Source organism: Chaetodon auriga, chromosome 17, assembly GCF_051107435.1.
Source record: "Chaetodon auriga isolate fChaAug3 chromosome 17, fChaAug3.hap1, whole genome shotgun sequence".
In the NCBI taxonomy this organism is placed as follows: Eukaryota; Metazoa; Chordata; class Actinopteri; order Chaetodontiformes; family Chaetodontidae; genus Chaetodon; species Chaetodon auriga.
This window is the reverse complement of record NC_135090.1, coordinates 249,460-261,895: the sequence shown is the minus strand read 5'-3', so window position 1 is coordinate 261,895 and position 12,436 is coordinate 249,460. Positions and strand designations below refer to the sequence as shown.

Sequence of the window (12,436 nt, the reverse complement as noted above, 5' to 3'; positions counted from 1 at the left end):
AGGGTTGTTGCCTCTCTCAGCCCTTTGTTGCCCTATACGCTGATGATGTGACACTAACAATCTTAGATAGCCAGTCCTCCCTCCCTCCCTAAATTTCCCAGAGAGCTAACAGGTGAACAAGTGCAAATCTTTGCACTGTTACATGAAAATCCCCATAATACATCTGAGAAGATGCAAGCAGAATGTCAAGGACAATGTGTTGTATCAAGGTGGAGGCTTGTGTGTTGCTGTTTCTTATTTGTGTATTTGTGGTAACATATTCTGAAAGTTGTAAATAAGATTTTTAAAAAGTGATCTTTCAGTATTTTTAAAAAAGTTGAATCCTTTTGTACATGGTACAAGCTAATTTGTGTCCTTTATTAACACAGCAGCAGAAGATGACCCCAATGCGAAATAATTCAGCCTTGCAGAATGTCACGCTGCGCACGAAAAGTGAGAATTTTTGTGACACACATAAAGTTTTTTTAATTTGTTCTCCTAGCTCTTCTTTTGTTAATCATACTTTTTCAGTTCTTCTTCCTTCTCTGCTGGTTATTCACCTCTGTCTCAAAATGTTTTTCTATTATTATTCTCTTCTTCCTCCTCTGCATCATATTTTTATTCCATAGCTCCAGGAATGCGTGAGCGTCCAAGTTCAGCCATCTACCCGTCTGACAGCTTCCGACAGTCCCTGCTAGGATCCCGTCGTGGTCGGTCCAGCCTATCCCTCTCCAAGAGTGTCTCCACCAACAACATTGCAGGGTGAGCCTCATTTTTACCGATCAGCAGCTATAACAAAATGTAAACCACAGTTGTTAACCATAACTAAGCCACATGTCTCTTAGAAGCCCTACCCAGGGGCAAGGTATGGTCTAGCCTAGCCATTCTGTATTCTGTCTATTAAACAAGGACAATAATTGTGTATCCCAGCACATCTGTTTTCATTTGTCACATACTGTAGTTTTGATTTTGACCACAAAAAACTGGACTGGTGCTGATCTTGATCCTAGAAATTGGTCCAGTACATCCTTAGATTCATTCTCTTCTGTACAGAGGTTTATCTTTAGCAATATATCTTTCATTCAACTGACTGATTACTATATTGAAGACATACCTCTGATCATACATGTACAGTATCCTGGTTATTAGTCTTATCCTCATTTGGATCATATTATGTTATGATGTTTGAATGAAATAATTAAGCTGGATGCTCATATCCCTGTATACATGGCTCATGAAACATGGGTCAAACACTGACATGAGATGATTGTCCATGATGCCCATCAAAAATGAATCACTTGCTCCATGGTTCACAAGCTAGCCTTCCACTAAATTTCATTTAGACCTGTAGAGTATTTTTAAAACCAGTGAACATCATTTTCATTTTATATTATTTTAGTTAGGTCTGTACCTAATTTTTCCTTCTCCCTCAAGATGGTCAGAAAATCAAATATGCAATGCCAAAATACATGAAATGCTGAGGAGTCATTCCACCTTGTATATTCATGCTACACCTGCTGAAGTGGAGCAGAATAACAAACAGGAAGCTCTGCTGGGTCACTTATCACTGCCTGCATCATCTCTGTTTGGGGCTGCTGCACCAGCTCCCTGAGCTTCTGCAGTTTGTTTTATTATTGTAAGACCAATAGTTACAACACATTAAAACCAATGTGTGCGTGCGTGCGTGCGTGCGTGCGTGCGTGCGTGCGTGCGTGCGTGCGTGCGTGCGTGCGTGCGTGCGTGCGTGCGTGCGTGCGTGTGTGTGCGCACGCATGCATCTGTTTGTGTTTTAGGCCCCTGAATGATGACTCTCCCCTGGGGCTGCGCAGGATCCTGTCCCAGTCCACAGACTCTCTCAGCTTCAGGACCAGAGCTATGTCAGTGGAGTCTCTCACTGATGATGGTATCAGAATATTCCAGCTATACATTGTAGTAAAATAACGTAATGTTAGTTTGTAAACAATCTTTGGATTCACTTTATCCCAGTGTCACAAATATAGTTGTTACACTATAAGTTATTTGCTTTAAGGCAGAGTGGATTACACAAACTAACTTGATCATTCTTTCAAAAGTATCAAGTAAAGTATCATGTGTCAAACTGATCATAGCAATTTATTTATTACACAATCACCCAATATCAGTTTGATCAAATAGGTGATTTTAATAAAGTTTATTTTGAGATATAGCAACATCATTGTGACATGCATGCACAGACCTGCACAAACCAGAAAAAAAAAGCAAAATGACAGAGAGCTCATGGGGCGATCAACAGGAGGACTGAACACCATGGATGATTTTCCCAGAAAGAGTAAATGTATCCACTTTAAAGTGCAACACATTGTTTTACCTTTTGTTTCACAAGTTATGCAAAAGTTCCTGAAGCTTGAGCATAAACCATGATACATGATTAGCTGGATTAAACAGGCAGCAGTACATGTAATAGAAAGTTAGGTGAGATGGGTGTGTCAAATGTATTTCCCAAGAATAAGTAGTATAAAATGAAAATACTCAAGAACAATAACCTGTACTTAAGTACAGTACTTCAGTAAATATTACATTCCACCACCGGTGCCTGTAGCCCTGCCAACTCAGCCGTTAAGCAAACATGTTCACCGAGAAAGAGCATTTTTGATGTATAACCAAATGCATTTTTCTTCTTTCAACAAAATAAAACATTTTTTTCACTGCAAGCAAGGATGATTAATTGTGTTTCAGCTTGACTTAAAGCTTGACATGCTGACTGGCTATTTTTACAACCAGCTTCTTTTTAATAAAGGCACAAGACAAAGATCAAGTTGTCTTGTCTGGTAGTTAAGTAAAGAGCTACAAAAAACATTGTCAGTCTGTGATCTTTTACGCTGATGGAATTTTCTTGTTTAGGAGATATCTTCTATACATCAATGTTGGAGGAGATGGAGTTCGAGGGCCAGGACTTTAAGGCAGACTCATGGAGCATGGCGGTGGACAGCAGTTACTTGCAGACACACCGCAAAAATGTCATCAAGAGGCAGGATGTCATCTATGGTAAGAACATCATCCATTTTTAGCAGTAGTTTATTGACCCTTATTTTTCTCTCCCATGGTACAGACATTCAATTTGTTCTCATTAAACTATTACTATGCTATACAGTACTATTTACTGTACTGCTAGCTATGATGCAAATTTTATTTAAAAGAATACCATAAGCATTTCTTCTTTCTCTTTTATGTGTGTGTGTGTGTGTGTGTGTGTGTGTGTGTTGTGTATGTATACCCATGTATTACTCACATTGTGGGGACATAAATCTGTTTACACAATGGGAACTCGCCATACTTGTTGGGGACAAAATGCAAGTCCCCATAATGTAAATCATAAACTTTTAGGGTGAAAATTTGGTTTAAAGCTAGGTTTAGACAAAAGCACAGTACTCTTGGATCTTGGATTGAATATATTACTAAAACCCTTTTGTTAAAAATCAAAATCAAGACATCCTTGAAAAAGTAATGGAAATTCTTAAAAATAATCCTTTAAAAAAAAAAAAAGTAGTATGTTTAAAGATGCAAGGTGGATTTCGACAATGGTGCAGGTTGGCAGTGGGAACGTTGTATATTTATCAAAGCCCCCCATCTCTCCAGGGTCTCTGCAGTACTTTCTGCGGTTGTAAAAGGTTAAAATGGGTTAGTGAGGGCTCCGGCTGTGGACAGAGGGTGATGGGAATCCTCTTGTGAGAAGAAATATTTTAATAAGAAATAATAAAAAATAAAAATTAGGTTAATAGTAAAATAATTAAATAATAATAACTGAATAAATAACTGCATAAAATATTAATAAAATCCAAAATTTTGGAGAGTAAAATCATATTTTGATAAGATCCAGGGTTAGGGTAAGGTTTGGGGTTAGGCAAGGGATGTTTATGGTTGGGATAACACGCTAGGAAATTAATGTAAATCTATGTAATGTCCCTAAAAGTGATGCAAACCTGACATGTGGGTGTGGGTGTGGGTGTGTGTGTTCATGTTGGTATGTATCCTTCTTAGAGCTCATTCAGACAGAGTTGCACCACATGCGGACGCTGCATATTATGGAAAGGGTGTTCCGACAGGGCATGCTGGAGGAGCTTCAGCTGGACCCCAGCAGTGTGCATGCCATTTTTCCCTGCTTGGACCAACTGACCAGGATACATTCCCATTTCCTGGCACAACTTCTCCTGCGGCGCAATAACAGTCTGCAGTCTGGATCCAGCTGCAACTTCACCATTCACCAGCTGGGAGACATACTGCTAGAGCAGGTGACTGCAATGCATTCTCATTTTCACCTCAAGAAATGCCCCATTCAGACACAGCATTGGCACAGAACTGGAACTATTGTAATTTTGTCTCATTCTATGGTTTAGAAGGAGTCTACAACTATATAAAAAAAACTAGTGTTTTATCAGTAATAACTCAGAGGCTAACCTGTGACAGTGTCATGAATATACAGAACATCAGTCGAAAATGAAGGCATGCTCAGAAACCATGGTAAGACTTAAAATGAAGGTATGCATATTAACTAGTTGCTCACTAGCAACTATTTTATCTGTATCAGTCACTATAAAGAATTTAGTAATGCCTCAATAAGCAGTAATTCTGAGTTTGTTGAAGGAAAACCTAGTTCACTTAGTTTGGCATAGTAGTTGTGGAATGTGATATAACAGGTCTGAAACACTGCCACTCAAAACAGCTTATGTGTCTGTTCTTCTGCCAGTTCTCAGGCCAGTGTGCGGATGACATGCGGAAGACTTATGCTGAATTCTGTAGTCGCCACTTGAAGGCCGTAAAATTGTACAAGGAACTGCTGGCCAGAGACAAGCGGTTCCAGTGCTTCATACGGGTGAGACCAAACAATAAATGTAAAACATATTAAAATACATAGCATGTAGGGCATTAGAAATCATAAAGATGACATATAATGTTTATAATTATATATTATAAATCAGATGACATATATTTATATCAATACTATAACATATGTATTATTTTATGTTGCCTCATCTTTATTCATTTATTAACTATCCACAGCCCCACCAATAAATAATTAAGTCCAGTTATCAGTGTCTCTGGAAAAAAAAAAAAAATTTTAATGGCACCATTTATTCAATAGTTGGCCATGTTTGGAATAAATATGTTACTGTTTCTCTTTTGCTTCTATCCTCTATCTGCTCTGTTTTACTGGATCTTGTCACTGTTTTGACAGAGGTAGAACTTAGCCTTTACCTCATTTCGGTGTGGTGATGTTCAAGCATTGTTTTCACACGCTCAGACCTTTCTCAAGGTGTTTTTACAAGGGTCCATACCACCTCTGCTTCTGTCATACAATAACTGGAAATTACTCTCCAAAGGAATTATTTGCTCTCGGAAGCCTTACTGTGGAAGTGATATGGTGTATCACCCCTGTCTGGCTGTTGGATTGGGGTTGAAGCCAGAAGACAAAATGAATTTTGGGAGGTGAATTGGTGAGAATGATTGCATTACCAGGAGCCTCTGCAGGAAAAAGAGCCTACTCTGTCCCTTTTTATAGAGAGCTGTAGAGTTCCTGGTCCAGTCTAGTTTGCTGTGGGAAGCCAGGTATTTGTTCTCTTGCACAATCTCCACCATCTTGCCGCTAATGGAAATTGGAGTAGTGGGAGTCCTGGATCTCCTGAAGTCCACCTCCAGCTCCTTTGTTTTGTTTATCACAAAAGTCCACAAAAACTGTTAACCACCATTTGATACTCCATCACATCCTCCCCCTTGGTGCATCCAACAACTGCAGAGTCATCACAGAGCTTCTGTAGATGGCAGATAAAGGAGAAATCAGCACAAACCTGAATCTCCAAAACAGTGCTCAGATAGTTCGGTTGCAGACGGCAGAGTGGTGAGTGCTTAAAGAGAGTGGCATGGCAGAGCCAGTTTGGCGGGGGCTGCACCTGGACAGCAAGCAGATAGACTTCCGAATGGATAAATTCCAAGATCTGTAGAAGGCCAGAGGTAATGGATGAGAACTGTTTGCCAGTGGATGGTCTTGTGGGTAGAATCAGAATCAGCTGATTTCATACCTAACAGATGGTACTCAAAATACTCAGTGTTGCAGGCAGGTATATGTGGCGGGAAGCTTGTTGTTGGGAGGTTGGTGTGGGAGTCATGTCAAAGCTGAAGGCAGGAAACACAGAGGGATGCTGCAGGGTAGAAGAGAATAGCAGACTCTGGGATCACAGGAAGAACTAACAAGGGGAAGAAATACATTTTAAATCTTTCTTTTTATTGAAGTACAATGGGCAAATGTAAAAGATTTAAACATCTCGCTATTGTTACTTTTCTTCTTATTTTTCAGGTTGATTTGACCACTAACAGTGGTCTTTTGTATCCTTAAATGCAAAAAAAAAAAAAAGATTACAAAATGACACAGAAATTACAGCCAGAGTAATTTTGTCTGTATGTGTGTCTGTCTGTCTGTGGCCAGCGGGTGAGTCGAGGACCCTTGCTACGTTGCCATGGTGTTCAGGAATGCATCTTGTTGGTGACTCAGCGGATATCCAAGTATCCTGTCCTTATCCAACGAATTCTGGACAACACCACCGGTGAATCTCCCAAGTCATGGAACATCCAGATAATACTTACATGTCTACATACAACAAAGTAAAACTAGGAAGCAAGAGGCCTGTGCACAGAGAAGATGACAAAAAAAAATCACTTAGCATATCCAAAACCTTGCATTTGACAGCTTTTAGTAGCACATTTGTGGAATATTCAGATCGTTGCACTCTGCATCAACCAGACAACAATCCTGTTTTCCAACATGGATAAGCCATTTGGTCAGCCATTTTCCTCCTGTTACACTATAACTGGTACCATTTGTTTTAAAAAAAAAAAAGGTATGACACTGTAATCTCTCAGAACCTTTATCCTGTTTTTGCCAAAATGATCATGATCACACACTCGACCTTTATTTTCTACTTATCTTTCCAAAGCATGCGCACATAGTACTGTTGCACCTAATATAGTTTAACAGAAGTTAGAGTTTAGTTTTGTCACAATTTTATATATGATCAACTCTCACAATCCAAAATCTCTCCAAAAGCTAATAGTAGATTCTTAAGAGAGACGTTTTGGTCTGTCTATAAACAGATTAATTAATGACTGACTGGTGTCTACATTGTGTCTTTTGCCTTATGTTCTAGTAATTCCAGAATAATCTTATCTGTTTGTTTCTCAAACAGATGATGAAGAGGAAGCTTCTTCTCTGGCCCAGGCTCTTTTGATGATCAGAGAACTTCTTAGCTCAATAGACCAACAGGTACCAAAGCACTGGGGGAGTATCAGATTTACCGTAACATAAAATAGTTGTGGTTATTAGCACCTTTCTTTTCCTTTTGAGATCCTTATGACATTCTGTGACATTGTAATACATTGTATTTACTCTTTCCTTAATTGCAAGACATGACATGACATGACATGACAACACAAGAAAACAATAGAGAATTAACAAAAGTTTAGTCAAAGAACAAGATGATGCTAGTTAGGGCCACGGGGCAAGCCTCGAGCACTACTGCCTACAGCAAAGCTGTAGACAGTAGTGCTAGGGACGAAGCCCCGAGCACTATTGTTATCCTGCGTGTTTTTTCTTATTAGGGCCACGGGGCAGGCCACGAGCACTATTGTTATCCTGTGTGTTTTTTCTTATTATTAGGGCCACGGGGCAAGCCACGAGCACTATTGTTATCCTGCGTGTTTTTTCTTATTATTAGTGATACAGTGCTGAGCTCTGAACACAGCAGGGGCGAAGCCTCTGAATTTGAATTAGCAGCCTCTAAGCACGGCCACATCTGTCTCTGCTCCCCATTCACTCCAATACAAAGATTTTCTGAGAGAAGCAGAAAGGAGCCCCGTTTTCAACTCGCGACTGTGTCCACAATATTTGCCGTAGAAACACAAAATTACACCAAATCGTTCAGGAAGTCCTCAAGGTGCTCACGGTGTGTCTGTTTTTCTGATAGGAGCTACCGTTCTCTCAGGAGAAGCCCAAATGTGAGAGCAGTGCAGAGGCAGAAAATGGCTCCTTTTCTCCGCGTTTCTGTCTGCCCCTGTCGTCAATGGCAACCAGCTCAAGTTGCCATGACAACCTCTGAGCCTCAGTATTCAGAGTGGCAGATTTGTTGTCTTTCCACACTCCTCCCAGCCACAATTTACTCTCTAGACCCATGATTTTTTCCACACTTGTAGACAAACTTGTTCTCTCTCTCACAATGTGCTCAAAAAATCTGTGAGACTTACAGAATTTGAATTAGCAGCCTCTAAGCATGGCCACGTCTGTCTCTGCTCCCCTTTGACTCCAATACAAAGATTTTCTGAGAGAAGCAGAAAGGAGCCCTGTTTTCAACTTTCAAAAATTTCAAAACTTTCAAAATTTCTCCAGGGGAAATTGTCTAGTTGTTCAATGCTGTATTGATTTGATGTTGGCCAATGTGTGTGTATGTGTGTTTGTGCACACTGTCTGACTGGAAAGAAGTACCGCTCAAAGGATCTCAAATATTTTACTTAAAGGTCCACATGTGATTTTTATTACAAAATAATATTTAATCAATTAATTAATGTCACATCTCTCTTGATTTGGCCAGCGTGAAAAAGATGCAGAGAAGGCTCAGACAGAACACGCTCTCCAGCGATTAATGTCACCATGAGCACAATGTCAATAATAGGGGAATAAGCCACATTAAAATCACATAGGATTACCGTGAATGTCACTGCTACACACTGCTACACTACATGTTCACTGTCACTAACCTCTGCTTAATCAATTAAAAATTAATTTCAAAGTAGAAAATGTTACAATTCATAATGTATTGTAGCCTAGTCTTAGCACAAGGTAGGGCAGGAGTCCTCACCTGCATTTGTTCAAGGGCCAAAATTTTTCTGTGAGGGCAGGATTCTTAAAAAAAAAAAAAGAAAGAAAAGAAAAAGAATAGAAGCCTGAATAGCCTATTATTGTTTAATAATTTAATCTTCTTACAAAAGTAAAGTTATTTGTATCAGTCTATATCAGTGTGAACAAACCTCTGCCAAGGAGGCAGTCAGTGCTCAACACAAAACCCACAGATCAACTATAGCTGTATCCCAATTCACAGGCTGCATCCTTCGGAGGACCCAGCCTACGCAGTTTCTGGAGGCTGGGTCCTTTGGAGGCTCCTCCGTCGGCCGCATCAATTATTAGTAAATGGGACCGTCTAGCCTTCGGAGCATTTCCTGATTGCATCACAACGTCATAACTTCTTCGCTCCTAACCCGGGAAAAACACACATACGGGGTGCAGAGATGCGCCCATACAGCTCCTATCGCTTGTAAGAGGAGCGAAATGTAGTCTATTATACAATTTACAAATTCACCTGATGTGAATATCTTCACAGTTACAATAAGATATTAGTTGACATGCGAGCTTGTAACATTTGTAAGTGAAGGGTTTTAATAAGGCTAACAGTTAAGCTGAGCAAAAAAGCTGAGCCCAGACACCCTGTGGAGGAAACTCATTTTGGCCGCCTGTATTCGTGATCTTGTTCTCTCCCCAACCCGGAGTTGACCATTCGCCCTTTTCTGGCTGAGGACACTGGCCTCAGACTTGGAGCAGATTCTCATCCCAGTCGCTTCAAACTCGGCTGCCAACTGCTGGAGGTCATGGTTTGATGACGCCAAGAGGACCACATCATCCGCAAAAAGCAGAGATAAGATCCTCAAGTCACCAAACCCATCACCTTCCACCACTCAGCTATGCTTAGAAATTCCGGTGAAAAGGGGCAGCCTTGGCAGAGCACAACCCTCACCAGGAACAGGTCCGACTTACTAATAGCTACATGGAACAGACTCACACCCTGTTGGTACAGGGAGTACAGGGGGCCACCCTATACTCCCAGAGCATCCCCCACAGGATGGCCCTGGGAACACAGTCATAAGCCTTCTCCAGATCCACAAAACACAAGTGGACCAGTTTGGCAAACTCCCATGCTCCCTCCAGCACCCTAGTGAGGGTATAAAGCTGGTCCACGCTTCTACGCCCGGGGCGAAAACTGCCCAAGTTTTTGCCTCAGCGACCACCACAGCCACACACCACTTGGCTGTCTAGTAGCAGTCAGCTGCCTCTGGAGGCCCAAAGGTCAACCATGCCCTGTAGGCCTCCTTCTTCATCTTCAGCCTGATGGCTCTTCTCACCCTTGGTGTCCACCAGCGGGTTTGGACGTTGCCGCCTCGGCTAGCTCCGGAAACCTCGTGGCTGCAGCTCGCGACATCTGCTTCAACAATGGCAGAGTGGAACAAGGCTCATTCGGACTCAATGTCCCCTACGGCCTCCGGAACATGGTTAAAGTTCTGCCGGAGGTGGGAGTTGAAGACCAATTCGACAGGTTCTTCCACCAGGCGTTCCCAGCAGACCCTCACTACTCATTTGGGCCTACCAGGTCTGCGCTGTGTCTTCTCCTGCCATCTGATCCAACTCACCACCAGGTGGTGATCAGTTGACAGCTCTGCTTCTCTCTTCACCCGAGTATCCAAAACACATGGCCGCAGGTGAGATGATACAATTATGAAGTCGATCATCGACCTACGACCTAGGGTTTCCTGCTGCCAAGTGCACCGATGGACATCTTTATTTTTGAACATCGTGTTAGTTATCGACAAACTGCAACTTGCACAGAAGTCCAATAACTGAACACTGCTTGGGTTCAGATCAGGCAGGCCGTTCCTCCCAGTCAGGCCCCTCAAGGTCACGCTGTCATTGCACACATGAGTGTTGAAGTCCCCCAGCAGGACAATGGAGTCCCCAGTCAGGGCATTATTCAACACCCATCCCAAGGACTCCAAAAAGGGAGTGTACTCTGAACTGCTGTTTGGCACGTAAGCACAAACAACTGTCAAGACCCATTCCCTGACCCAAAGGCGCAGGAAAACAACCCTTTTGTCAACTGGGGTAAAACCCAATGTAATGAGGATCTCAGCTCTATTGACACTGTTTATACAATTGTGTTTGTAATGGGTGTGTGTTCCAAACATGTGGTTTATGTTGGTAATTGTCATTTTTCTCGGGGAGCTTATAGTTGTAACCATTACTGAGGTGGCTGGTACATTTTTTGATGCCAGCTGTATTGAACTAATTGTTGTTTTTGAGGTCTTGTGTCCTGTATTGAATATTATGAAGGGGTTGACTTGTTAGCTGCTATACACTAAACAGCTGGTGATAACATGATATGCAATGTGTTGATTGTAATAATATTACTGGACTCTTGTTAGCAACATGTTATGTTACTTCGTTACTGCAGAGAGGTAATGGTAATGTAACACATTACTCTTGTAATGAGTTACCCCCAACACTGAAGGTTGAGGGGAAAGAAGGTGGTGAAGGGAAGGCATGGGGAAAAATATATATTAATGCTAATACTACTTTTGTCAGCGCCAACAATGACAATAATAATAATAATAATAATAATAATAATAATAATAATAATACCACCAATACCACTACTGGTAATGTTACCATTACTGCTCCTCCTACTCATAATAATAAAATCAAGAAGAGTGCTGTCAGCATGTCTGGCCTGGGCCATTGGTGCTAAAGCACGATCAGATCACATTGTAGAGAGTCAGCTTGGTCAACAACGAAGTTGGAGTATACACCTGCTCATTAGCCTTGACTGTTGAAATAGTAGCTCCACTATCAACCAGAATATCAACTGTGGTTCCATTAACTTCAACTGACATAGTAGGATCTTGTGAAGGATTATTAGAAAGCCGAATTGTAGCTGCTTGTAATTTAGGATGTTGTTGAGCTGATCCATTTTCCTCATGGCTCCCCTAAGCTTGATAAGCCTGATTGTGTGTGTTGAATTTCATGCAGCTGCGGAGGGGGTGGTAGTAACCCTGGATGAGCACCATATGTGATGGGATCTGGGAAAACCAGTCACATGTCAAAATTTTACCTTTTGGAGATTTTAATATCACTTAGAAGCTTATTTCAAGCTGTTTTCAAATCTGTTTTCATAATCTTTTTATCTGGTTTGTATCAAGTGTTATGATCAGTCAAAGTCAGCTGATCAGTAAGATTTTTTGGAGCAGAATTTAAAGTCAAGGATTCTAAAGCAGAACACGACCAGCTACCTCAAACTCTCTCCGTCTCTGAAGCTTCGACATCTCTTTCTGTGAGAAAGAGAGATGCTATCTCATAGCATCTGACTGAGGTGTCAAAGTAATGTTTTGATGATCAGGGTGACCAGATGACCCGCTTTTCCATTACTTTTCTGACTCTTGGCATAATGTCCATTGAGCACCATATGTAAAGGATACTAGCTGCTTCACATCTGGTACTAGGCAGTTGTAAACTTGTGTGAGCCATATAAGGTACTCCTCTGGATTGCCAATTGGATTTGGGGCTTTGCGTACCATGTCCATACTCTCTGATGGGGTCCATGGTTTACACACAGCC

The 12,436-nt window shown here is 41.3% G+C and overlaps 1 protein-coding gene across 3 annotated transcripts in view; it reads left to right on the top strand.

Moving 5' to 3' along the window:
- Positions 1-12,436, top strand: part of arhgef2a (Rho guanine nucleotide exchange factor (GEF) 2a) — a 163,338-nt gene that overhangs the window by 40,491 nt on the left and 110,411 nt on the right. For 2 of the 3 annotated variants that reach the window (XM_076754763.1, XM_076754765.1), the window contains exons 4-11: positions 369-432; positions 609-741; positions 1,773-1,882; positions 2,860-3,003; positions 3,997-4,247; positions 4,703-4,828; positions 6,437-6,554; positions 7,194-7,270. In XM_076754763.1, coding sequence (XP_076610878.1) covers positions 369-432; positions 609-741; positions 1,773-1,882; positions 2,860-3,003; positions 3,997-4,247; positions 4,703-4,828; positions 6,437-6,554; positions 7,194-7,270 — 1,023 coding nt within the window. The remainder of the gene's footprint in view (positions 1-368; positions 433-608; positions 742-1,772; positions 1,883-2,859; positions 3,004-3,996; positions 4,248-4,702; positions 4,829-6,436; positions 6,555-7,193; positions 7,271-12,436) is intronic. The other variant, XM_076754764.1, reaches the window with a different exon arrangement.